This window comes from Cavia porcellus, unplaced genomic scaffold, assembly GCF_034190915.1.
Source record: "Cavia porcellus strain 051 isolate PalLab524CR breed Dunkin Hartley unplaced genomic scaffold, mCavPor4.1 scaffold_8, whole genome shotgun sequence".
Taxonomy (NCBI): Eukaryota; Metazoa; Chordata; class Mammalia; order Rodentia; family Caviidae; genus Cavia; species Cavia porcellus.
The window spans coordinates 92,171,219-92,198,383 of NW_026947491.1; the positions used below are offsets into that span (position 1 = coordinate 92,171,219).

Genomic DNA, 27,165 nt, shown 5'->3' on the forward strand with positions numbered 1-27,165 from the left:
GGCTCGGCCTCTGGAGGGCAATTTTGCAGTATCTGTTAAAACTTAAGACGAGTCACTACTTAAACCAGCAATTCCTCATAGAAACAGTGGTCCTGAGCCTCTCCTGCTAGCTAGGTGGACAGGACAGGAACTCGAATGGCTAACAGGCCACAGCCCAGCTCGGCCAGAGTGCAGCCCAGCCTGGGGACGTGTGAAAACCAAGAGATATACACGAGTCACTGCTGAATGACTGCCAGAAAAGCGAAGAAGTGGAAACAGCTTAAAATGTGCAGAGGTAGAAACTGGCCACGTAACTCTTAGGTCTCATCACCTCACCCTGAAATGGGAGAGGGGTGCATGGACCAACATTAACACGCCTCATAAGCGTAAGGCTGAGTGAAGACTATGCAAAGTGTAAGATTTTAATAAAGCTTTACAAGTGTGAGAAACACTACAGCACATTACCTATACATACACAGCTCTATAGCAGTAGTATAAAAACACACCCTGCAATGATGCCATCAATTTAAAACACTGATCGCAGAGAACTGGACCAGGAAGCAAGACACAGGAGGCACATCACACATGCCATGTATCTCTGTCTTTTTAAAGTGTTTGCTCCAAACAATCTGCTAAGCATTGGGAAAGCTGAGGGGTCTGTACACAGTTGGCTGTCATTTCTGTCACTTCCTGCCCGTCAGCACATGAGCAGCAGGACGGGGTCTCTCACGGTGCAGGGGTGCAGGACCAACTACTCCATGCAGTGTCTCACAAGGCAGCAGGAGGAGGTCAGCAGGCGACGCCATGTGCACGGAGGCCTGGACCTGAAGTGCTGGGCGCTCAGGCTGGGGGGAGGCCGAGACGGAGGCTGTCTTGTGTCTGTCTGGAGAGGGCAGGCAGCCCCATGCTCAGCAGGGCCGCAGCTCTTGGGGTGGGAGGGTGGGTGGGATACAGGAGTGCTCACTGGAGCAAGGGAGCGGAAGCACTCGGACCCAAGGGCCCTGGGAAGTACAGGCTGTTCCTCTGTGAGTCTGCGGCTGGGCGGCTAGTCTGAAGGGCTAGCTGCAGGACCCTGCAGGCCCTTCTTTGGTTCTGCAAACCATAGCAGGTAGGGCTGGAACCCCAGAGACAGCTCAGAGGCTCACAGGTGGCCCCGACTCCCAGGCCCTGCCACAGGAAGCTCCAATTCCAAGTTACCCAAAGTCCCCCTGCCTCGGCCTCCGTCAAATCCCCCAGGAACACGATGCCTACCACTAGAAAAGCTTGGCACACAGAAAAGCCCCGAAGGGAGATTGGCCAGGCTTCTAGAAGATCCGGGAATGTGACTTTCTCAGAGGCAGTACGGAGATGCAAGGGGTGCGGCCTCGGCATCCCGGAGGAAAGGTTTCCGAGCTACAGCTGTGCTGATTTATTCATCAGTGGCTGCGGGCAGGCCGAGGGCACCTGAGGACAAAAATGCACTCAGAAAAGACTCCCCACATTCTCTGTGGGGTTTTTGGGAAAAGACATAGAAGCAAAAGAGTGGACCAAGGATGAGAGCGGTAAGGCCCAGAAGCAGGGAGAGGCTGCCGAGGGGGCACGGAAGCCAGGGCTCCAGGACCAAGGCGGACGGGCAAGTTGTCTGATAGAAGGGAGCTTGGGGGACAAAATGAATACTTGTTACAGGTGTGTCACAGCCATGATGAAGCACTTAGAAACAAATTCAGGATAGATACATAGAAAAGTACATAACTGAAAGAATATGACAATAATCTCCAGAAAAACTTAGAGATTAAAAGGCAACAGAACACACTGCTTGGGTATGGAAAATCTTTATAAACCACACTTACTTATTAAGTAAAAACGGAGCATTCCTCTGTGAGGAGGATGAAAGTTGGGGAAATAAAGTTTGGGTTACATGGCCAAATCCTCACCTAGTGCAATTAAAGGTCAAGAGGTAATTTTTCAAATTGATAAAAGCAAAATTGGCAACTGAAATGAAATAAATAACACAAAAAATAGCTCAGGAGTCCTGGAGAACCGTTAGTAACTGTCCATGCATTACACGAAGACATAACTGAGTCTTGAAAAATGAAGCGGAATGGTCCTCAAGAGAAAGTATCAGCATGTGCACACATATTCAGCGTGTTTTGTAAGAATCGTGTCAGCTGTGAATTAAGACGTATTTGTGTGTGTGTGTGTGTGTGTGTGTGTGTGTGCACACTTCAGTACAAGCTTTCTCACCAAGTGCAGCAGGTGGGACCATCTGAAAGCTCTCTTCACCTAACACGCACATCCTGCGTTAGGTCCAGGTCTGACATGAGATCCCTGGAAGGGGAAAACCATCGGTCTCGCCCTTCGGTGTCTAGCGACACTGACGCATGATAAACCAGAGACAGTCACTTACTGTCAGAGGGGCTCTGCTGCTGACTGACTGCATTAAGGCCAACACGTGCCCTAGAGTCTGCCGAGCACTCTAAGCATCATTGCCGTGGATCGGTCCTTCAGGATCAGTCACACTGTCTCTGCACCAGAGGACACGGAACACAAGGACTAACGTGAGCGCCTATGTGGCCAGCTCCTCGACTTCTCGGACTTCTCCCATGCATCTGCCTTCAGTCTGCTGGTTCTCTACACTCCTTATCCCATGTACTGCATTTATTTATACAGGATGCCACAGAATCAAGCTTCCTTCCTATGTATTACGGTCTCCTGAGGTTCAAGCAGCTTTAGTTTTTTTTTTTTTTTGTACCAGGAATCAAACTCGTGACCTCACGAGCACTTGCCAGGCAGGTGCCATGCTGTTGAGCTATATCCCTGGCAAACAGATTTAGTTTTATTTTTGAAAATGTTTTTGCAACTTATCAAAAGATAGCAGTGTTTTCTTGGAACTCTACATAATAAATTATTAAAGTCACAATACACAGCATATATTTCTTAATATAATGTTTTTGTTTTAAACTTAAATGATCATTTAGGAAATGCATTTAAAGTATGGGGGAAGAGAATTAGAAGTCATCAAGAAGCAAGCCCTCCCTGTGAATCGGCACCATGCGTGGGCCACTGCGGGGAGAGCCAGATGCCAGCCCCTTCCAACACATGGGCTGGGAAGCAAGAAAGCCACCCTCCCCACCAAGTACTTTAAGTGGCTGGCTGACCCAGAGACACACAGGCTGTGATGACGGCTATGGAGGTGAAGCACAACTTAATGCCTGTAGTGCTTAGGGTTTCATTGACTCTGCAGGCCTAAGGCCGATGGTCTGATCACCTACTCAAGAGGATAGCAATATACAACATAGCATCTGGGCAGATCTCCTTCTGAAGATGGTGGCCACTGTTAATTCCCTATCATCTTGTTTTGAAGTCCTGTATCATTTTCATTGTTTTGTTGGGTTTTGTTTTGTTTGATTTTATTATATCTGATGGCATGGACAGCTGTGTTAAAGGTAACAAGACATATTATGGTAGCCATTTTGGATTTACCCTTGTTTTGAAGTCCTTTATTGTTTTCATTGTTTTTGTTTTGACTGGGTCTATTCCATTATGTTTTGTTTGAGTTTTACTATGTCTGAAGGTATCTGCAGCTATTTTGAAGATAAGAGGCATTATGGTGACCATTGCTGATTTCCTATTGTTTTGAAGTCCTGTGCCACTTACACTGGTTTGTTTTGATTGGCTTTAGACTATTTTATTTTCCTTGGTTTTAGTCTCTTAAAAAAAAAAAGAAAGAAATGCATGTTTCCCAGTGGGAAAGTATACTGAATATCAAACCAGGGGTAGGCTGGTTTCTACATCATCTGCTCTGATGAAATATGCATAACTTCTCTAGGTAAATGGCCCTCTGAAAAGGCAACTTTGTAGCCCTAGCTATGCATGTGATAGATGTATTGCTTGGAATTTAAGTAAATACGTGAAGTCCAAGAACATGTATTTGCTTTGGATGACGCTGGTGCTCTAGGCAGTGGGTCTGAGCGAGAACCCACACTCCCATGAGCTGGTGCCCCCTTAACACCGCCATTCCCAACAAGGAGCTTGTGTCATGTGTGACAGGAGATGAACGCTTCGAAACACGATATAAACAAACCCCTGGGTTGCAAATTAGTACAGGCCTCCCTAAGGTTACAAAGGCTGAATTCATATCCCTATAAAAATATGCTTTCCTAACCCAACTTCCAGGCTGGAAACCAAACTCTGTAAAATCTAACATTTAAATGTCTGCTACAAATATTTAGGGTCATCCATGAGCTTCTAAAGTGCAGATACACACATCCTCTCCAGCCTGAACTATTTGTCTGGGATGGCAGGTAGAGTGAGGCAGAAATGAACAGGCCACTAAAAAGAAAAGAAATGTTACGGTACCTTTTTCTTCTCCTATGAGAGGGCGCTGTGACTTCTGTTTTTAGAAGAGAAGATTTAGATGCAGAAAGGTTAAGTGAGCTGCTACCCGGATTGTACCCACCCTACTGGGCACAAGAGGCCTCCAAGAAAGAGAAGCCAGGATTTGCACGGGAGATGAAACAGACAAAACAAAAGCACACTATTCCAGCACACGGCAAACAATCCGTGCACTGAGAGCAACCAACACCCTCCGCAGATCACATACCACCAGATCACACACCGCGTCTTCTGACACACATGGAGAGCTGGCAGGAGGGAGGCCCACTCAGGCCAGAGGGAGAAGGGGGACGCAGAGGGCACAGGGCGTCAGGAGGCAGTAGCCGAAAGGAAGGCAGCTTCAAGCACCCTGGGTGCTGGCTCGGTGGGCACAGACATGCTGGGCCCCTTGCCCTCTTCTGTTGCAGAGCACCGAGACATTGCTCGCAGGCCGGGGTAGGTGGACAGGACTTCACAGAAGCCAAGAAATCAGGCCTTCTGCCTAAGACCTGCGAAGAGGTGAGAAGGGACCTGCGGCTGTGGCCCTGCATGCAGGAGGAAGTAAAGGTGGCCTGGTTGAGGCTTTGGGGCCAGCACAAAGACCCAGGTGCTGAACAGGGACATAAGAGGCTACACGGTCTGAACAACTTCAAACAGTACTGTAAGTTGTGCCCAGGCTGATAGTGTCCCAAGGCCCTGGGATGAAGCAGTAAAACTCCTTTCTGGAGCACAGGCCCTCAATGGAGGACTCTAGGAGCTTCCATGATTAAAATCCAAAGGGAGGCTGAGCTGAATCTCAAAAGCACAGTCACGCCTGCAATCTCAGCAGTATTCCGAGCAGGGACGGCAGTGTTCTAAGCACAGCATCCGAGAAAAGATGGCCCAGCCTCTCTGGTTCTACCTCCGTGTTCACCAGGCTTGACCAGACTGCAAAGAACCCAGCCCAGTGTTCCCTGTGAGGTGGACAGTCATCTGGCCAAAGAGTTATTCATAAATATGCACTTGGGAAAGGTATCAGTTTTAAGGACCAAAACATAAACTAGCATCATCACACTATTAGCTCCCCAAAATGCAGTCACACAAGACTTTTTAAAAAGAACATCAAAAGTGTATCTGCTTCAACTTCCTACCTAACAACATTAATCAACTCTCAAAGTGGGTATTTTTACAATTAGAAAAACGTTCAAGGGACTGTGGGCCCTCACCTCACATCCCTCTGACCATTCTCTTCCCATGTCCTCCTCCACCCAAGCTGACAGATGCAGAGCAGCCATGCGGAGAACACAGGGACCCTTACTTCCCAGCTGGAGTCTGGGTACAGAGTGTGAGTGAGGTCAGGTGACCTGTTTGTCCCCGCTTCCTTAGCTCTGGCCTTGAAGATGCCACTGACCAGAATTTGAGTCAGCACTAAAATAAAAAAGAACCGCACCATGTAAATAAAGGACTACTGTACTGTGTGCTGGGCACTCACACGTCTTAACCACTGTGCAAGGAGAAACCATTCTTCTCATCTTACATGCAAGGACAGGAAGGCTCCAAGGCAGGCAGTAGCGCCCCAAGGCTACGTCAGTGAGCTTCTCAGCTACCAGGCGGCTGCTCCCCTTCCAAGGGTGGGGATGTTGCCACTGGAAAGCCCCTTCTTCCTTACTCAGGGAAGACTGACTGCAGGGGGAATCAGAATCACGGTGGGGACTCCTCATGTTAGTTCCACAGGTTTGGATCCTCTAGACACCCCAAAGGACTCACCGTCCCAATAATCTCCAGTTACCATGATAATGGTGGTGTTTGCTTTGTTTTGTCTTTTTGAAAGAGGCTGGCCTTGAACTCACAGCGATCCTCATGCCTCAGCCTTCCAAGTGCTGAGATTACAGGCATGCACCACCACACCCAGAGATGGTGGGATTACTGATCAGATTAAAACAGTACGATAATGATGGCAATAACAGCACACATACTATGTGATTTCACCCTCCTTCCAAGTACTGACCCGGCCCTGCTTAGCTCCTGAAATGAGACGAGGATGAGGTTGGGCTGCTCAGGGCGGTAAGGCTGGCGCAGCTTCATCCTTAACACAAGTGGCAAAGCAGGTGCATTTGTAGCCTCTTTCTCTAGGTAAGGAAAGTCTCTGAGAGTGACACAATAGTGGAAGCCCAGCCTGGCCCATGTAAACCACCTCACCCGGCATTCGGGAAGCACATCTGCTCTGTCAAATTTGTTGGAAGTGCAAGGAAAGTTGAGAAGAAGCATTTTGTAGAATAAACGGAATTCTTCAGTCTTGGTACGTTTGTGTCTAGGGGCCCCCCAGGCCTCATGCATCATGGAGGCAGCTGAGTCTAGCGTGTGATTTGTGCGTTGTCTAATGCTGGGATTAGTGGTGTAAGCGCTGCACCCGTCCAGGGGTGGAGCCAACATACCCTATAAGGGAGGGAAGAAAGCATGTCTTTTCTCTCTTTACATTTGTGGCTGCCATGAACGACCGCCCCTCAGCCATGCCACTCTGCCTGGCAGCCAGCTGAGTATGGACTGAAACCTCCAAGACTGTAAGACAAATTAACCTTTCCTTCCTTAATTTGGGCATCAGGTACTTTGTCTCACAACCACAGAAAAGTAACCAAGATGAGTCTGTCTGCCAAGCTCCTTCACGGTTGTATAATTTTCAAGTTCATCTTCCATCACCCCTTTCCTATGCCCTAATACACTTACACAGACTAGAAAAGTGGCTCTGACAATGACTGCAAGAAGGGAACTCTTAGAGATGGAAAACGCTCAGAAGGGACAATTGAAACCGATACAGGGGCTTACTTACAAAAAGACCAGAATTATTTTGCTCCACAAAATGGCAGTTCAAGATGAGACGTAACAATAAAATAACCACATTTTGACAGTAATAGGTAGATCTATACTATTTAGGTAGAAACAAGATTGTAGACAACAGAGTCCACCTAGGAAAGTAGAAGAGATTGTTTTAGGTCAAACAAATTTAAAATTGTTATTTTTCTAAATTGATCTACCTTTTTTTCTGTTTTTCCATTTTTAAAAATTTTCTTTCTTTGAAAAAAAGAACAATATACAACATAACAACATGCATTGTTAAATCTTTTTCATTCTGGTTTGAAAACCTGTGTTGTTATTGTTTTGAGTTTGTTGTTGTCTCTTTTGCCTTTTTTTCTGACTTTTTTCTTTTTAAAATAAAAAAAAATAAATTGAAAAGCATTCCAAGTCTGAGCAACATAACAAGACCTGTCTCATAGAGAGAGGGAGGGAGGGAAGGAGGGAGGGGGAGGGAGAGGGAGGGAGAAGGAGAGGGAGAGAGAGAGAGAGAGAGAGAGAGAGAAAGAGAGACAGATAGACAGACCAAACAAATGAACCAGAGCAAATCAAAGTTAGTTATTTGGACCTGGGATATAATTTTCAAGAAAACAGCATTTTATATATCATCTGGTTCTCTGGACAACCCATAAAAGCCAATGTAACTTAATGCCACTTTACTAGTAATTCTACATTATTTTAATGTTAATAAACTGGCTGCTAGATTGCTTTGGTATTAATAAGACATGTTATTAGTTACGTAGAGCGATCCTTTTGTGTGAATTATCTTTACAGTGGGAGTTTATAAACTCATGCATCACAAATGCAGGCAGAGAGGTGAGTGACACCTCCTATCACCACTCTTCTGCATCTGCCCGTTTATCCTTCACACCCCGATTATCAGCAGCTTCCCCGTTCTCTGTGGGTTCTGCACTGGATTAGGATTACACGGTTACTTTAGTGATGGTTCCTACATCTCACTTTATAGGGCAGGAAAGCGAGTGACAGGACACGGCGGGGACGGCCAAGGCGAGGGTTCAGGGCCCCAGCGTGCATGGAGTCCTCGGAGTGAGGCTCCCCCACCCAAGGGCCTCCACGGTCAGTGTGATACAGCTATGGACTGGGGATCCTCCCTGCGCCTAAGGCTCCTCCCCGGATGTGCCTGTTGGCTCTTGCCCACTGCTCCACTGGGTGGGAAAGCCACAGGGGACAGGCAGCATTGCATCCTGGCTCGTGGCGTGTAGGACCAGGACCAGGACAGGAGTGCAGGCTGGAGGCACGGATTTAGGAGGAGGCGATGACAGAGCCGAGTCTGAAGCCCAGGGCCCCCCCAGAAGAGCAAGAAAAGAGCTGGAATGAGGGCCCCCAGGAGAGAGGGCGCCGAGCTGAGCAGGGCCTCGGGGTGTGGAAGGCAGGACAAGGCTGCTGGGAAAGGCGCTCAGCTGAGCCACCTGGGCTGGAAAGGCCAGCGCTGGGGCAGTGAGCACTCCCTGTGCGTCACCTCGGCCCCATGACTGGCCTCTGCTGCAGGGAAGTCAGCCTGGGAGAGCAGCAGACACCGAGGGGCCAGCCCCAGTGTGCCTCCGAGGAGCCCTGACCCGGGTCCGAAGCCCTCGCCCTCCATGCCTCTGTGTGTGCCATGTGACTCTACTCCGGTTGGGAATAGTTCCTTGTGTGGACACATTTATTTTTATGTCTTTAAACCCTGCTTGTAGCCTCATGACTAAGGCCTGTCTCTGCTCCTGCAGCACGAGTGGTCATCGCCCTCCCGCTTCCCGGGCCAGCTCCTCCAGGGAACAGTGAGGTGTAGCCCCTCCATGCACTGGCCCTGCAGGCCACTCATACTGAACTGTCCTTTCAACGGCCTCGGACTTCTACTGTTTATAAAAAAGAAGCGCTAAAAGTATTACGGGCATTTATTTGCTTGCTTAAGGTAGGCTTGGGCTTTGCTGAGAAACTTTTTCTTCAAAATGTAAATCTGTTAGGAAATATAAGTGCAATTTTTACATAAGGCTAAAATTTAAGAATTACTATCTGAAAGGTGGCAGTAATAAAAACTAGAGATTTCTGGTTTAAAAAATTATGATCAAAATACAGTATTACTATTTTGCTAGTCAGTTTTGTATTTTTTATTACTCAACTCTTTTAAGATGTCATAAAATGACACTGTGATCCTTTCTCTAAAACCAAAAAAGTCTCTGACCTTCCAAAAACAAAATCATGCTGGGCATGGTGGTGCACATCTGTAATCCCAGCACTTGGGGGACTGAGGCAGGAGGATCACCTCAAGTTAGAAGCCAGCCTGGGCTGCATAACAAGGGACAGTCTCAAAATGAACAAAACAAAAAGTCAGACGCACGCACGGAGTCTGAGCAGCTGTGAGTATCCGTGCAGGAAGAGGGTGCTGTGAGGAGGCCGTAAAGCTTAGGCTTCCCCTGGCAGTCTCGACCCACAACTAAGAGAAGACCTCAGTCCACTGGCTACTGCCTTTACACAGTGGCTAATCAAGTGGTGGCATTTACCACGTTCAACTTCATATACTGAGAATTTTAATTTTGAAGGCAATATTATTGTTCTCTCCCCCAAAACACAAATACAGCCAGGGACAAAGGTTTTTCCAACCAAAGTTTCACAATAGATTTTTCATGAAATTTGGTACTTGTAGAATTTCACCAGGGTTCTTAATAATCTAATTCTCTTATGAAACAATGAAAGTCTAGAACAGGGATTAAAATTTTCATTTAGAAATTATTTCAAGTTATTGTTTACTACTTGGTTGGAAATCTGTAGGTATCACGGGCTAGAAAAGTCTTGTTTTCCTTTATGCACTGAAATATTTTATTCCCAGAAACATTAACATACTCCATACGTACTTACACTCACCACAATAAAAGGATAATTATAACAGTAAAAAGGGCTTTGGTTTTAATTAGATGAGGGAGAGACAGCCGAGCATAAATGCTAACGTGAGGCGGCAGACCGGCCCGCCTTCGGGTCACCCCACCTGCCGGCTGCTCTGCCCTCCTCCCAGCTGTCCAGGGGCAGTCTCCGCCTGTCTAGACGCAGCAGCCAAACTCATGCCTCTGTCTCTTCCAGACAAAGGATGCCGGCTAGGATTTCTCACACAAAGGGAAACTGGAAGAGGCTTTAAATAGAGGAGACTGAACCAAGGCGTACTGCTGCCCCTTCCCTCTCGGTGGGCTGCCAGGGCGCTGGCCTGGTCGACGGGCAGCCCGTGCCTCCACTGCCTGTCAGGCCCTGTGGCTCTGCGTGACCCGGAAGGAGCACTGCAGGCAGAGCCACGGAGCCCCCACGAGGCCAGCAAGCGCCCCCCACCCCTACCATGCCTTTGACTGCACACACTATCATGCAAGTGGGACCCTCCTGTCAAAAACATTTATTTGAGAGTTCAGTTTAATTAAGTAGCAGCTGAAAAACTGCGTAAGTCTCAGAGTAGAATTTTACTGGGTTCTTTCTCCTTCATTAGTCAATGGCAGGAGACGTAACTACCAGAGAATAAATTTTGTACGTAAGTTTTTTAATTTTAAAAAGTATTGTTTAAAGGGAATATTACATACCAAGGGCAAAATAAAAACTAACTCTACCATTTCAAATCCCAAACAATTTGAAACTCAAGTTGATTTTTTACTTGAATTAAGAATAGGATAAAAATTAGTATTATGCTCTAAAAGACTCCTACGCTAACATCAGAAATTTAAAACCTTAATTTAAAATCAATACAATCTCTTCAAGAATTATTTTAATCTATCTCAAAGAATCAGGATTTTTCACTGTGTAAGTTACCAAATCTTTAAACTTTAGAAAAAAGTCATGATCAAGAACTCAAAGTTCTAACAGTTGGAAAAGTTAAGGGTGGGTTTATGGAAAATAATATAAATAGAAAAGATATAATAATGCCAGAAAAAGAAAATACAGAAACACAATCACAGTAAATTAACTGCCTCTGCATAGTGTTTGCAAAAGCCTAGTAACCTGTATACTTGCAATCAATTTAGCAAAAAGTTGTGATATAACTGAAGGGAAAAACAAAGCATTCCAACACCACCAAGTCGTCCAGTTTTGGTAGTCACAACTACAAGAGATTAATCATAAACTTGAAGTCACCTTAAAACTTACAGCTAAACTGTTTCAAGGCGATTGTCTCTGTGAAATTGAATTAGGAAAATAGAACCTTTTAGTAGTATTTAATTGAAAATATCTGAACATGTATTACATTGATCACACATTTTGAGAAGTAAAACTAATTTTCTTTAAAACTGCTTTTAATTTTAAAATGAAAATCTTTTGCACCACAGAGAAACTATTTAGGAGGGATGGAAATAGAGAAAGATGACAAAAAGAGATGAAGAAATACAAAATAAAAAGAGGTAAGACATTTAATGCAAGAGGTTACGGAACCAAGTAAAAGATCCAGGAAGAAGGAAGGGAGCTAGTCATTGTTTTAAATTCTAAGAAACATTTCTAGAAATGAACAACTTGAGTTTTTAGATTGACAAAGTCAAACAAAACAGACAAAATACATGCATACAGGGTAAAGCAACATAGAGTTTAAGAAACCTTGGGGCACATTACACGAAATTTAAGCAAAACAAGTAAAAAGACAAGTTCTTAGAAGCTTCCAGGACACAAAAGAAGTTCTGTACAGTGGATCAGGAAGGAGAAGAGTCTCTCGCTGTGATGATAACACAAGAAGTTAAACAGCAGTGAAACTTTCTATTCTTCAAAATCCTAAAAGAAACAGAATTTGATCCAGGCATAGCGCGCACACCCCGCACTTGGGAGGCTGAGGCAGGATTCACGGTGAGTTCACGGTCAGCCCGCACTGCCTAGGGAGGTCCTCTGTCAAAAACCAAAACCAAACCAAACCAACAACAAAGCACCCTAAAAAACAGAATTTCACATCCAATCAACCTACTGAGAGAATGGAATGTTTTATAAAATGTAAAGGCTTAAAAAAATGTATTCCCATGCCCTCTTCCTCGAGAATATACTGGGCCTTATATCCATACAAAACAAGAGAGCCAAAAAGGGAAAGACAGGGAACCCAGGAAATGGAAAATCTAAAGGCTCCATAAACTGCAGGAAAAGTGGTCTGGAGGTTACTGTTTTCAAGGTCAAATCAACAGGAAGGCACCCGGTTGAGTTTTGAAATGGCACGTTATGTTGTCATGCGCCTTTAGATGCAGTTAAAGCTTTACAGCACTCTAAGAATACAAAGACTCCCAAGAGGTTCTCACTCTTACCTGTAGCACTGCAGCAAATAAGTACACGACAACAAAGATCACGGTGAGCGAAGTGTGGCCACTTTTCATCAGGTGAATAGTGTAAAGGAAAATCAAATGTCCAGGAATCACTAAGAGCAGCAGAACTTGGGCAGATTTATTATTCACCCCTGCAAGAAAAAAACATACACGTGTTTAAAACAAAAGCATGTTTTGGCTAGTAACACGTCAGCGTTATTAAGATTTGAGCATCACTTTATTGTTGGCATGCTGCAAGAAGTTCAATTGTTAAAAATAAGCTGCAGTATTTACAGTGCACTTAATTCCTTGAAATGCTCCCTATCTGCTACGTGACTAAGTGGCTGAGAGTCAGGCTGGTGGCACACACCCGGCACTCAGGAGGTGGTGGCACAGTGATTGCTGCAAGCTCACGGCCAGCCTGGGTCACCAGGGAGTTCAGGCATAGCCTGAACTACACTGAGACCCTGTCTCCGAAACAAAACAAAATAAAGCAAAAAAGACCAGTGGTTGGACTATAATATCAATCATAAAAAGAGGGCAGATAATAGAGAAAATACAAAGTTCTTAAAGCATTGCCATTAAAAAATCAAAGCTGAGCATTTCTTATCTTCATTCAAAAGTCAGTAATTTCATTTTTTTTTATCAGTACTGGGGATTGAACTCACGACCGCATGCTTGCAAGGCAAGTGCTTATGCCACTGAGCTAAATCCCCAGCTCCAATAATTTCATTTTTATCAGGAAAAAAGTGACAAGGACTATGAGGCTTAAAATTATGTTTCTCAGTAGTCGTGTGTCTGGGTGACAAAAATTATGCACTGATCCTTCCGGCTCGTGTTATCCCCCGTCCAAGTGTTTAGGTCCGACGCTTCCACTTAGAAAGCCCAATGAGACAGCCGTGTGGTGCCAGGAGACTGAGGCAGGAGCAGCTCAGCAATTCAGACTATCTCGAAATAAAAGAGCGGGTGTGGTGCTGGGGAAGCAGCTCGGTTTGAAGGCCCAGAGTTCATTCCCCAGCATGGAAGGAGAAGTTAAAAAGAATGGTTGAAAGATTAAAATAGGAAAAAGAGTATGTCTCTCTCCCTCAACCACCTACCAATGTGCCTGTATGAGTCTTAGGTTGCTGTTTCCTGACTTATAAAACTTGGTATCCCAGACAGGCCTGAGAGAGAATGATGCACAGATCTCAGCAGCTGCAGAAGTGATCTGGAGGAACATCTGTACATTGAGATCAGCTCTCAGAAACAGAACCCTACACAGCATTACAACCTCAGTGTCCAACAAGTGCTGTCTGCCTGCAGTCGCAAGGAGCTGCAGTTCCTGACATAAAATATGCACGAGTCCCAAGCACATACCTGGACCAATGAAAGTCCTCCAGGGGTAGTAACAGCCTCTGGGCTCCTCAGGCAGCTCTCCCGGGGTGCTGTGCAAATGGAGGTAGGTAGAAATCCTGCTCGCCTGGATGGCCACCAAGTTACCGCCGATGCCTGAGATGTTAGGAGACAGATGGGGTTGAAGCTCGCGTGCCTTCAAGCAAAAGTGAGTGTCTTTGTGTCACACTCTGGGTCAGTAACACAGAATAAAGAGCTCTTCTAAAATGCCAGTGCTTCTGATTCTCTGCTGGATAGTCCAAAGGTCCAAATTCACTCTTCAGAAAGATTTGTTCATTATTGTTTCAAGACTGATTGACTGTCTGATATGGAAGTGGACTCAGAGGCAATTTTAAAAAATATTTTCATAGTTACGGTATTAAACTAGGTAACGAGATGTTGGTGTTTATCACCCTAATGAGAATGGATACCCTGCCCATTCCCAGTAGGGTGACGGTTATAGAAGTCGCTCACCTTCAGAGCAAAGGCAGTCTGGGGAGTGGTGGAAACACCAGGCCAGAGCAGCGGCCACCGGAAGCAAAATGACAGCACAGGGTACTGCTGGAGCTGGGTGTAAGGCCTTCTTCACCGGACCCATCTGGCTGGCGGCCACCAGAGAAGGTGGACAGAAATGTTGGAAGAGTGCCAGCTCTGAAGCCCGGGACACAGGGCCATCTAAGATGGAGGACAGGGCAAGAGAATCCCCAGCCTCATCCGCTTCTGGTACTGAGAAGCCAGCACTGAGGAAGAGCAAGAACACGGCAAGGAAGCCTGCAGGCTGCCAGCACACAGTGCTCACACCAACCACAGGGCAGCAGCCCCCGCTGACAGACAATCGGAAGCCAGGGACACAGTGAAGGTAACTACAGCCCCAAAAAATGAGCCTCGTTTGACTAGACTGACTCAATCACTGGTACCAACAGGAAGTAAAAGAAAAGAACTGCCCATTTCTAGGCATAAATTGAAAGAATTTTGGCCCAGCCAGGACACTGTAGCTGGTGAAGGCTTAGAGGCAGAACCAAGGAGCTCCTATCTCCCTTACCCCTAGGAATTTACCTATGGCGCCAAACAAAGCCCAATGGGCTACCTGTGCATCCCTAATGCCCCCTTAGGTTCCACCCCAAACCGAGGCTACTTATATGCCTCCTCTCCACGTGTTCCACGGAGAGATCGCCGACCCCGGGGTGGGGGTGGGGGGAGATGCCACGCCCCAGGGGATTGGGGGTGTCTCTCCCCACATTCTCAAAATAAAGGTCATTTATATTTCATACTTCTTATCTTTTCAGCCACCGCCAGTCCCCCACAGTTCTATCATAAATAAATCAGTTCTATCATAAATAATATTTATCAATCTCCAGTAAAAATATTTTAAGACAATAAAAAGCAAAAAAGAAAACAGCTATTGTAGGTGTTAAGAAACCAGACACAGAGTTGATTCAGGCGTTGCTATTATTTGACAAAGCCCTTACAATAATTATGGTTACTATGCTAAAAGATCAGTGGGAAAACTAGCAAATGTTAAAGACGGGAACATCAATGAGTTAAAAGCAAAAATGTGGGCACAGGTATACCATCCAAATGTTAATGAAAAGAAAACGGAAGGATTACTGTTGGAGGGGGCACTGTAAGAGAACAGTATCAAGAATAAAAGTGGGTACTGAGGCTGCCTTAAAGTGTTGCCCTGGTGCCGCACTACCCTGCCTTGAAGCCAACTGATTACAGAGTGAAACCTCCACAAACTAGATGAAAAGCCGAGTCTCTGGGCCTGCCAGTGCCATCTGTTCCAGAGGCTGGGCGACCTGGGGTGAGTGTCCCTGCACCATCCCCCAAGCTGAGCTAGTTTGGGACCCTTGCTTGCTCGGCCCCAGACAGGGAATTTCACAGCTTCCTGTTGCACTAGACCAGCTCAGCGGGTCTTGAGCCAGCCTGCCTCACCCCCAGTAACCCTCTCTCAATCTGGGGACCTGGGTGGCCAGAGTTCCAGGAGCTGAGGGCATAGAAGAGGATTTCCAACAGGCCCTGGGGAAGCCTTGGAATAACACTTGAAACACAGAGATATAGGAAAATGACAAAACGAAAGACCAAATTACAATCTCAAACCTCCAGTTCATCCCAAGAAACCTTAAGAGCTATGTATATAGAAGAAAATATATGCCATACACCTGAAATACTGGACATAATAGCAACTGAAATAAAGAAGCAACTCTGGGAAGCTTTAAAGGAATTCAAATTAGAAATAATCTCCCAGGTAAAAGAAGAAATGATAAAAGAAATGAAAGAGATGCTGAACATATCTAAAGAAGACACAGTTAAAAAATTGGAGGAACTAAACAAAAAGATAGAATCCCTGGATATAAGAAATAAACAGAATATAAGAAATAAACAGAATACATAAAGCAGATGCAAAGAGATATACAGGAAATAAAAAATTCCATTGAAAGCTGTAAAAACCACCTCAATGAAAGGGAAAATATAATTTCAGACCTCAAAGACAAGATTGCAGATAGTGAACAGGAAAGGAAAGATCTTTTAAAAATAACAAGAAATCAGGAAGTAACAATTCAATAACTGCAAGATGATGCAAAGAAAAACAACATAAGATTGATAGGGATAAATGAAAAAAAAAGGGACAACATAAAGGATGTCAAGAGGATATTTAGAGAAGTAATAGCTGAAAATTTCCCAAACATGAGAATAGAAACTGACATCAGGATCAGTGAATCATATAGAATTCCAAATAGCCATAACCAAAATAAAACTACACCCAGACATATAATAATCACTATCCCAGAAATCCAACAAAAGAATAGAATATTAAAAGCTGTCAGAGAGAAAAGATATATCACCTATAAAGGAAAACCTATCAGAATCACAGCAGACTTCTCAGCACTAACAATAAAGTCAAAAACAGCATGGAGTGAAGTATTTCAGATTCTAAAGGAAAATGATTTCCAACCTAGACTGATGTACCCTGAAAAACTGTCCTTCAAAATCAATGGAGAAATAAGATACTTCCATGACAAAGAACAGCTGAAGAACTTCATGATCACCAAGCCAACCCTGCAAAGAATACTGAAAGACAGTTTAGATACACTTAGGAAAAAACCACTAAGCAAAGCAGACAATTAAACAGAACAGAAAGATAAAGATGCAACAGCAGAAAGATAACATGTCAACAATAAACCAACATATAACAGTTTATAACCATTAATGTAAATGGACTCAGTGCACCTATTAAAACAAACAGACTGGCAGAATGGATCAAGAAACAAAATCCAACTATATGCTGTCTACAAGAAACCCATCTAACCCAAAAGGATACTCACAGACTGAAAGTCAAAGGATGGAAAACAATATCTCATGCAACAGGAACCCCCCAAAAATGGGGGTAGCTATTCTATTTGCAGACAATGTGAACTTAAAACCTATAACTATCAGAAGAGATAAAAAAAGGTCATTGCATACTAGTTAGGGGAAAACTTCAAGAGGAAGAAATAACAATCTTTTTTTGAGATAATAATCTTAAATATAGATGCACCAAATTCTAGAGCACCCAGTTATATAAAACAATTATGAACAGAAATGAAAAACCAAATTAGCAGTAACACAATTATAACAGGAGACCTTAAAACACCATTGGCACCAAGGGACAGATCAACCAAACAGAAAGCAGCAAAGAAATAACAACTTAATCACACTGGTGAACAAATGGACTTGATAGACATATGCAGAGTGTTCCATTGAACAACATCAGAATACATATTCTTCTCAGCAGTACATGGGTCATTCTCTAAAACAGACCATATATTAGCTCACAGAACACATTTAAATAAATGGAAAGGAGTTGAAATTATCCCTTGCATGTTATTGGATCATAATGCCATGAAATTAGAAATTAATGATAAAAGATACTGCAAAAATCCCACAAATACATGGAAACTGAATAACACACTCTTGAGTAATCAGTGGGTCACAAGGGAAATTAAAGAAGAAATTAAACAATATCTACAAGCAAACGAAAATACAAATACAACTTACTGGAATCTGTGGGATACAATAAAAGCTGTCCTCAGAGGAAAATTTATTGCACTGAGTTCCCATAACAGGAAAACAGAACGAATACAAATAAACAACCTGATGTTACACCTCAAACATCTAGAAAAAAAACAGTAAGTCAAGCCCAAGGCCAAAAGAAGAGAGGAAATTATAAAAATCAGAGCAGAAATTAATGTAATACAGACTAAGAAAACAATCCAAAGAATCAATGAATCAAAGAGTTGGTTCTTTGAAAGAATAAATAAAATTGATAAGCCCATAGCCAACTTTATTTAAAAAAAAGGGAAGAAAAAGCTCAAATTCATGCAATAAGGAATGAAAAAGGCAAAATCACTACAGACTCTGTAGAAATATAGAAAATCTAGAAAATCATCAACACCTATTTTGAAAACCTCTACTCTCACAGGTTTGATAACACAGAAGAAATGGGCAGATTCCTAGAAATATATGAAGTACCAAAGCTAGGTCAAGAAGATGTAAAACTGCTGAATAACCCAATCTCTATTAATGAAATTGAAAATGTAATTAAGTCCTTACTTACAAAGAAAGAGCCCAGGCCCAGATGGATTCACTGCAGAATTCTACAAGAAGTACAAAGAAGACTTAATGCCGACACTCCTCAAACTCTTCAATGAAATTGAAAGGGAAGCAATCCTTCCTAAGTCATTCCTGGAAGCAAGTATTACTCTAGTACCAAAACCTGAGAAAGACCCAACTAAAAAAGAGAACTACAGACCAATCTCCCTAATGAACACAGATGCAAAAATCCTCAATAAAATATTGGCAAATAGGATGCAGCAAATCATCAAGAAGATCATACACCAAGACCAAGTGGGATTCATCCCTGGAATGTAGGGATGGTTCAAAATATGTAAATCAATAAATATAATCAACCATATCAATAAAACCAAAAGTAAGAATCACATGATCATTTCTATAGATGCAGAAAAAGCTTTTGATAAGGTCCAACATTCATTTATGATAAGAACTTTACAGAAAGTTGGAATAGATGGTCTTTACCTCAATATAATAAAGGCCATCTATGACAAACCAACAGGCAGTATCATATTAAATGGCCAAAAATTGAAGGCCTTTACTTTAAAATCAGGCACAAGACAAGGATGTCCCTTATCACTGTTCCTATTTAATATAGTACTGGAAATACCAGTTAGAGCAATTAGACAAGAGAGAGAAATAAAAGGGATAAAGATAGGAAAAGAAGAAGTTAAATTATCATTATTTGAAGATGACATGATACTCTACATAGAAGACACCCAAAACTCCATTGAAAGACTCTTAGATATAATAAATAAATTCAGCAATATAGCTGGATACAAAATCAATACTCAAAAATCAATAGCATTCCTATACACGAACAACAAAATCACAGAGAGGGAAATAAGAGAAACTACACCCTTCATACTAGCAACCAAAAAATGAAATGTTTAGGAATTACTCTCATGAAAGTAGTGAAAGACCTATACAGGGAAAATTATAATACACTGAAAAAAGAAATTGAAGAGGATCTCAGAAAGTGGAAAGACATCCCTTGCTCATGGATAGGAAGAACAAATATTGTGAAAATGGCCATTCTCCCAAAACTGTTATACAGATTCAATGCAATCCTGATAAAAATACCATCAACATACCTCCTAGATCTAGAGAAATCACTCCTAAGATTCATCTGGAGCGAGAAGAGAGCTAGAATAGCAAAGACAGTTCTAAGCAGCAAAGGCAAGGCAGGAGGCATCACAATCCCTGACTTGAAGTTATACTACACAGCAACTGTAGTAAAATCAACATGGCACTGGAATCAAAACAGAACTGAAGATCAATGGAATAGATTAGAAGATACAACCACAACTACAAACACACTCAACCACCTTATCTTTGATAAAGGGGCCAAATAGGTTCATTGGAAGGACAGTCTCTTTATTAAGTTGGAAAAACTAGCTCTCCAATATGCTGAAAACTAAAAGTAGACCCATGCCTATCACCATGTACTAAGTTAAAATCTAAATGGATCAAAGATCTGCATATTAAAACAGAAACACTAAATCTATTGGAAGAAAAATTGGGTAAAAACCTTGAAGACACAGGGGTAGGTAGATAATTCATGTATAGGACTCAAACTGCACGGGAAATACTTCCTAGAATCAATGACTGGGATCACGTCTTATTAAAAAGTTTCTGCATGTCAAAAGAAATCTCCAGCATAGTGAAAAGAAAACCCACAAACTGGGAAAAGTCCTTAGTGAACTGTCCCTCAGGCAAAAGACTTCATATAAAGAATTAAAAAATCAGACCCCCAAAATTCAAAGCTCTAATCCATAAATGGGCATCTGAGATGAATACACAATTCTCAGATGAAGAAATACAAATGGCAAATAAATACACGAAAAAATGTTCATCATCATTAGTCATTAGAGAAATGCAAATTAAAACCACACTGAGATTCCATCTCACTTCTGAAAGAATGGCCAGGATCAAGAAAACCACCACGAACAAATGCTGGAGAGGCTGTGGGGAAAAACGAACTCTCCTGCACTGTTGGTGTGAGTGTAGACTGGTGCAGCTATTGTGGAGGTGGGTCTGGAGATTTCTCAAAAAGCTGGGATTGGAAGTTCCATTTGTTCCAGCTATTCCACTTCTAGGCATATGCCCAGAAGAACTGAAAGCATCATACCACAGTGATATATATGCGCCCGTGTTTATAGCAGCACAATTTGTAATAGCCAGATCTTGGAAACAACCTAAGTATCCATCAACTGAGGAATGGATAAAAAAGTTGTGGTATTTTTATACAATGGAGTATTACTCAGCTATAAAGAATGATCACATTGAGATATTTATAAATAAATGGGCGCAGCTTGAGACCATACTCATAAGTGAAATAAATCACACTCACATGTATAAATACTGAATAGTTTCCCTAGTGTAAGAAATGATAAGAATACATAAAAGTATATGGTAATCATGATTCCCCATTATATTGCTTTGAAGCCTTATAATGTTTTCATTCATTAATTGGAATTGTTTTATTCTGGCTTGTTTGATTTTATTGTCTGTGATGGTATGAACAGCTATTTTGAAGAAAACAAGACATCATAATAGCTAGTGCTGATTTAATATCATCTTGTTTTGAAGTTCCATGAAGCTTTTGTTCTTCTGTCTCCATCAGTCTTATCATGAGTATCTTATTGGATTTTATTATATGTGACAGTACAAACAAAAACTTTTATAGACAAGGAGATAATATAGAAACCATTGTTCATTTTCTGTTAGTTGGTTCTAAATACCCTGTAATACTTTCATTCTCTTGAGTGGTTTTACATTGTCTGGATATGTTTGGTGCTACAGTATACGAAGTTATACTCAAGTATTTCAAGGAAAGAGACACTATGTTAACTACTGTTATGTCGGGTTATCTTGTGGTGAAACACTATGTTGCTTAAATTGTTGTGTTCTGACCTGTACTGTTGTGTTATTATATCCTCTTTTATCTCAATCTCCTTTTTTAAAATTTTAAAAAAATTTTTTTAATTAAGGGAAAAAACAAATAAAAATATAGCAGGATATATTATAGTAACCATTTTGATTTCCTATTAACTTGATTTGAAGCCCTGTATTGTTCTCACCATCTTGTTTTGACTGATTTTACTCTATTCTGTTTTGCTTGATAGTATCAAGTTTGAGGGTATAGGCAACTACTTTGAAGACAATAAGATTCACTATGATACCCATTTGGGTTTGACTATTATCTTCTTTTAAGTCCTGTAATGTCTCCAATGTTTTGGTTTTATAGGTTTTGTTCTGTATTGTTTTGTTCAATTTTATTATACCTGATGATATAGGCAATTCTTTTTAAGCTAGCAAGAGGCATTATCGTAACCATTGTTGATCACCTTGTATTCTGTTTTTACATCATGTACTATGTCCATCCTTTTGATTTGTCTGACTCTGTTTTGTTTTGTCACATTTGGTTTTATTCTCTTCAAAAAAAAGTAATAAGAATTGTGGGAGTAATAAAACCCAAAATGTGTAATTGTCATTGTAAAAAAGAGAGGAAAAGATAGTGCTCTAAAGGATATAACTGCATGTATATTTAAGTGTATAAGATAGATAACCATATTACTAAGTTTTTGTTGGATCATTGAACAGAACTTTTTGCAGTCTCATTGTTTGAATGTCCACTTTGTATGCTTTAATTTTATAACTTGAACAACTATTTCTAAGATGACAATATGCAATCTATTAACTAGTGATTTTTTTTGAAATTCTGTATTACTTATACCCTTTTTCTGTTTTTTTTTCTTTTTCTCTTTAAATAAAAATTTTTAAAAAAGCGGACACTGAATAATGCTTACAAAGGTCAGTTCATGAAAAAGACACAACAGTTCTACACAGAGACACACCTAGATACAGACCCTGAACTACAGCACAAACACAAAGCATGAAAGCAAAAACAGAAAAGTCTGTATTTGTACTTTACTTTACCGTTATCTCACTGATAGACTAAACAGACTTCTTAGAAATTGACCATTATGAACTTTAGTAATACTATTAGCTATCTTATCTGGGGAGTGCTCTTCTATAAGTGACATTTATAGAACATTCCATCCAAAACAGCTTAAGAGTCACTGTGAGTCTACACGTGGAATAATCATGGAGACATGAGGAAGACAGACCATGCGACAGTCTGCAAGGTAAGTCTCAGTTAATTTGAAATGTTTAAAATATGCAAAGCGTGCTCTCCGGTTACAACAGAAGAGAGATACATTTGGGGATTTCTCCAAATATTTGGAAATAGTAAACTTCTAAATAACTTCTTGGTCAAAGAAGAATCTATTAGAAAATGTGGAAAACACAAGTCAATTCAATTCAATTCAATGAAAACAAAACACACTGAAACATGTCGGTGGTACAGGAAGCAGTGTTTCTAAACTCACATATTAAATACTTGCATTACAGAAGAAGACTTACATCCTGGGAATTTAAAAAAAGGGGGAAGATTATACTAAAAGCATAAAGATGGAAGAATAGGCATAAGAACAAAAAAAATCAATGAAACAAAAAACAACACAGAAGATGAAAGAAACTCTGAAGCTGGTTTTTTGGAGAGACAGAGACAGAATGAGATAGGGGCAAAATTCCAATATCAAGAATGAAAGAGGAGTCACCACTGCAGACCACACAGGCTTTAAAAGCGTATTATAACAGTATCATGAACAACTGAAATACTATTAGCAAACCAAATCCAGCAAAATGCTAAATACATAATACATCACAACTACATTGGACTTTCCTAGAAATGCAAGGTCAATTTAATATTGGGAAAGAAGTCAATGTAACTCCGTATGTTAACAGAGGAGAGCTGTGCTGTGTAACAGAGAACCTCAAATAAAGAACCTCCCACAATACCAGAGTCAAAATCCCAGAAGACCAACATGACAACAGGATCTAAAAGCCATTAGACAGAAGAAACAAATCACTTGTAAAGGAAAACGCATTAGAATTGCAGCAGACTTCTCAACACTAACAGTAGAAGCCAAGAGAAATAGATATAAAGTGTTTGAAGCCCTAAAAGAAAACTATCTCCAACCCAGACTGATATACCCTGCAAAACTCTTTCAAAATTGATGGAGAAATAAGACATTTCCATGGTCACCTAAAGAAATTCATTGCCACCAAACCAGCACTCTAAAAAAATTCTCAGGGATATTCCAGCAAAAATCCCTGTGTGGTGACACAGACAACAAGCAAAAACAATCCCCAAAAGTCTAAGGGAATGAATAGACCAGGTAGGGCGAGCAGTACCTACCTCTCCCAGGTATCTCTTGATGTTAATGGCCCCAAGTCCCCAGTCAAAGAAACAAATTGCTGAAATGGATCAGGACTAACTCCAGTTGTATGCTATATACAAGGAACATATCTAAAAGAAAAAGAAATTCACAGACTAGAAAAAGCAAAGGCTGGGATGCAATGGGAACTAGAAAGCATGCAAGAGTAACCATCTTATTTTCAACAAAGTGGGATTTAAACCAGAACTGATCAGAAGAAGCAAAGGTCACTATACATTGGTTAAGGGAACAATTCCACAGGAAGAGATAATAATTATAAATATATATGCACAGAAAAATGCTGCATCCAACTTTATAAAACAAACACTACTGGACATAAAAGATCAGATGAACATCAACACGACGGTAGTGAGGGGCCTCAATACGCCATTGTCAGAAACATATCAAGCAGACAAAAAAATCAATAAAGAAATATCAGAGTTGAACCAAACATTTGAACAAATGGACTTAATGGATGTATACAGTGTTCCACATGACAGCAACAGAATGCACATTTTTCTCAGCAGCACATGGGACCTCTTCCACAATAACCACACAGCAGCCAATAGAGCACGCTTCAGTAAATGCAAAGTAACTGAAATTATACATATTATCATAGCACACGAAACTAGAAGTCAGTGGCAAAAGACACTACTGACATTATGCAAAGACCTTTGTGAATAATCAACAGATCACAGAAGAAATCAAGGAAGGAATGAGATAGTTCCAAGAATCAAATGATAATGTCAGCACAACATACCAGAACCATGGGACACAGTGCAAAGAGGTAGCTTTACTCGGGAAACTATATTGGAAAAGCAGGGCGAGCCTGAGCAAATAACCAGCCATGGAACTGAAGGTCTTAGAAAAATGAGAACAGTTCAAACCCAAAGCTGGTACAAGAAAGGAAATTATCCATATCAGAAAGAAATCAATGAAATGGAGACCTAACACAATATAAAGAATCATGAATTAAAAAGCTGTTTTTTCAAAAGAAGGAATAAACAAACCATAGCCAATCTCTTCATAAAAAGACCCAAATCAATGCACTTAGAAGTGAAAATGGACTCCGCCAAAATCCAGATTATTAGTAACTATTTTGAGAATTTGTACTGTAATAAAATGGAGAATTCAGAAGACATGAATAGATTCCTAGATCTATGCAGTTTTCTCAGAGCACATGGGACCTTCTCCACAATAAACCACACTGCAGCCAACACAGCAAGCTTCAGTCAATGCAAAGTAACTGAAATTATACATACTATCATAGCACACGAAACTAGAAACCAGTGGCAAAAGACACTACTGACGTTATGCACAGAGATGGAAATATGAACCTATGAACTACCAAAGCTGAACCAGAAGTCATAAAAACCCTGAATAATCAAATAGCAAGCAATGAGACTGAACTGATTAAACAAAGACAACCTATTACCTAATAAAAGCCCAGTGCTGATGGAGTCACTCTTAATAATACCAATATTTCTCAAACTCTTCAATAACATGAAAGAGGAGGAGCATTCCCAAAGTCATTCCTGGAAGCTAGCAACGCCCAGATTCCAAATAAGGAACAAGTAATAATAAAAAAAAGAACAACTACTGGCCAATTTGTTTAATGAAATACATGCAAAAATCCTCAACAAGATATAGTACTGGCAAACATAAAGCAAAACATCATAAAAAAAGATCCTACAATACAACTGAGTATGCACCATCCGAGGGATTCAGGGATGGCTCAGCATACGCAAATCAATAAGTGTAATACATCACATAAGCAGAAGCAAGGACAGAACTCATGTGATTATATCGACAGATGCAGGAAAGCCTTTGATAAAATACATCATCCCTTCTTAATAAAACCCTGAAGAAAAACAGCTACAGAACAACCTTATCTCAATCTGACAGGAAGCCATTTATGACTAACGACTGCTAACACCGCATCAAACAGGGAAAAGCTGGACGCTTCTCCTCTCAAGTCAGGAAAAAGCTAAGGGCATCCACTACCACCACTCGTATTCAATATAGCACTCAAAACATTAGCCGGAGCAATCAGCCAAGAGAAAAAAAGAAAAGGAAGAAATCAAAGTATCATTATTTGCAGAAGACAGGACCCTTATATTCAAGACCCAAAAGCTTCCAGCAAATGACTCCTATAATTAACAACCAAACTTTATCAATGATCTGGGTGAATGATTTGGGGATGACAATGTGCATGTTACCCCTGGTTGATGTACTCAAAATTTTTAGTTTTTTTCTTCTTTATTTTCTTTCTATGTTTGAATAAAATGGCTTTGAAAACAAAACAAAACAAAATAAATAAATACATATTGAGTAGTGAAGGACCCAAAAACCCACATACAGAAAGCAGCAGCAGTCCATATACCTACCATAAAGAACTCATTGAGAAAAACAATACCACTATGATAACATTAAGAAAAATTAAATACTTAAGAATGAACCCAACCAAAGAAGTAGAAGACCTCTACAAAGAAAATCACAGGACTCTGAAAAAGGAGTTCAAAGAGGACACCAGAAAATGGAATGATATCCTGTTTCTGGATAGCAGAACTGATAGTCAAAGGGGCACACTTCCAAAGCTGTTAAAAAGATTTACTCAAATCCTAGCCGAAATGCCAACAGCATTCCTCACAGAACTAGAGAAAGCAATCCTAAAATTTATAAGGAACCAGAAGAGAACAAACAGAATAGCAAAAGTACGGGCAACAAGAGGTAGGAGCCTGGATCCAGGCACCACCCTGGATCTGGAGTTCTATTATGAAGCAACAGGGTGAGGGTAGCACGGCAGTGGCACAAAAACCAGCTAGATCAATGTCACAGAAACGGGCACAGGCACGTTGCTCTGTTAGATCTCCGACTAAGGGGCCAAAAACATAAACCTGAACTGGCCCGGAGCAGGGAAGTGTCTTCTTCACTGAGTGGTTCGGGAAACTGGCAGCCCACATGCACAAGACTGAATCAAGCCCCAAGTATCGCACAGTGTGCTAAGTTACAATGAAAATGGATCAAAGATCTAAATGTCAAAACAGAAAGACTCTTCTGGCAGACAGAACAGTAAAGACTCTTGAAGACATAGATATAGGCAAGGACATTTTGAACAGAATGTCAGTGGCATGAGAAATAGTACCGAGAATCAACAAATAAGATCGTACCAAATTGAAAAGCTTTTACACAGCAAAGGAAACAACCAACAGAGTGAACAGCAATCTAGGAAATGAGAAAAAATTGCCAATTATTCTTCTAAAGATCAGCATCTAGATATAAATAATTTTAAAAATTAGACCCCTAGAATAAAAGGCCCAATTAAAAATGAGCACCTTAAATGAACAGACCTTCTCAGAAGAATTATTAATAGCCAATAAATATGTGGGATCAACATCACTGGTCATTAAAGAAATGCAAGTTGAAATAGCACTGAGATGCCATCCTACTCAAGAGACAACGGCTGTCATCAGGAAATCCCGTAACAAATGCTGGCA

The 27,165-nt window shown here is 41.4% G+C and overlaps 1 protein-coding gene across 10 annotated transcripts in view; it reads right to left on the reverse strand.

Annotated features, from left to right (window-relative positions):
- Slc41a2 (solute carrier family 41 member 2) overlaps window positions 1-27,165 on the reverse strand; it is a 102,957-nt gene that overhangs the window by 10,568 nt on the left and 65,224 nt on the right. For 8 of the 10 annotated variants that reach the window (XM_063255485.1, XM_063255486.1, XM_063255483.1 and 5 more), the window contains 2 exons: window positions 13,758-13,889; window positions 12,405-12,553 (listed from right to left, as the gene is read on the reverse strand). The exons of 1 other annotated variant lie outside the window; for it this stretch is intronic. In XM_063255485.1, the coding sequence (XP_063111555.1) occupies window positions 12,405-12,553; window positions 13,758-13,889 (281 nt within the window). Of the gene's footprint in view, window positions 1-11,402; window positions 11,890-12,404; window positions 12,554-13,757; window positions 13,890-27,165 lie in introns of those variants that run through there. One more of the 10 variants, XM_063255491.1, reaches the window with a different exon arrangement.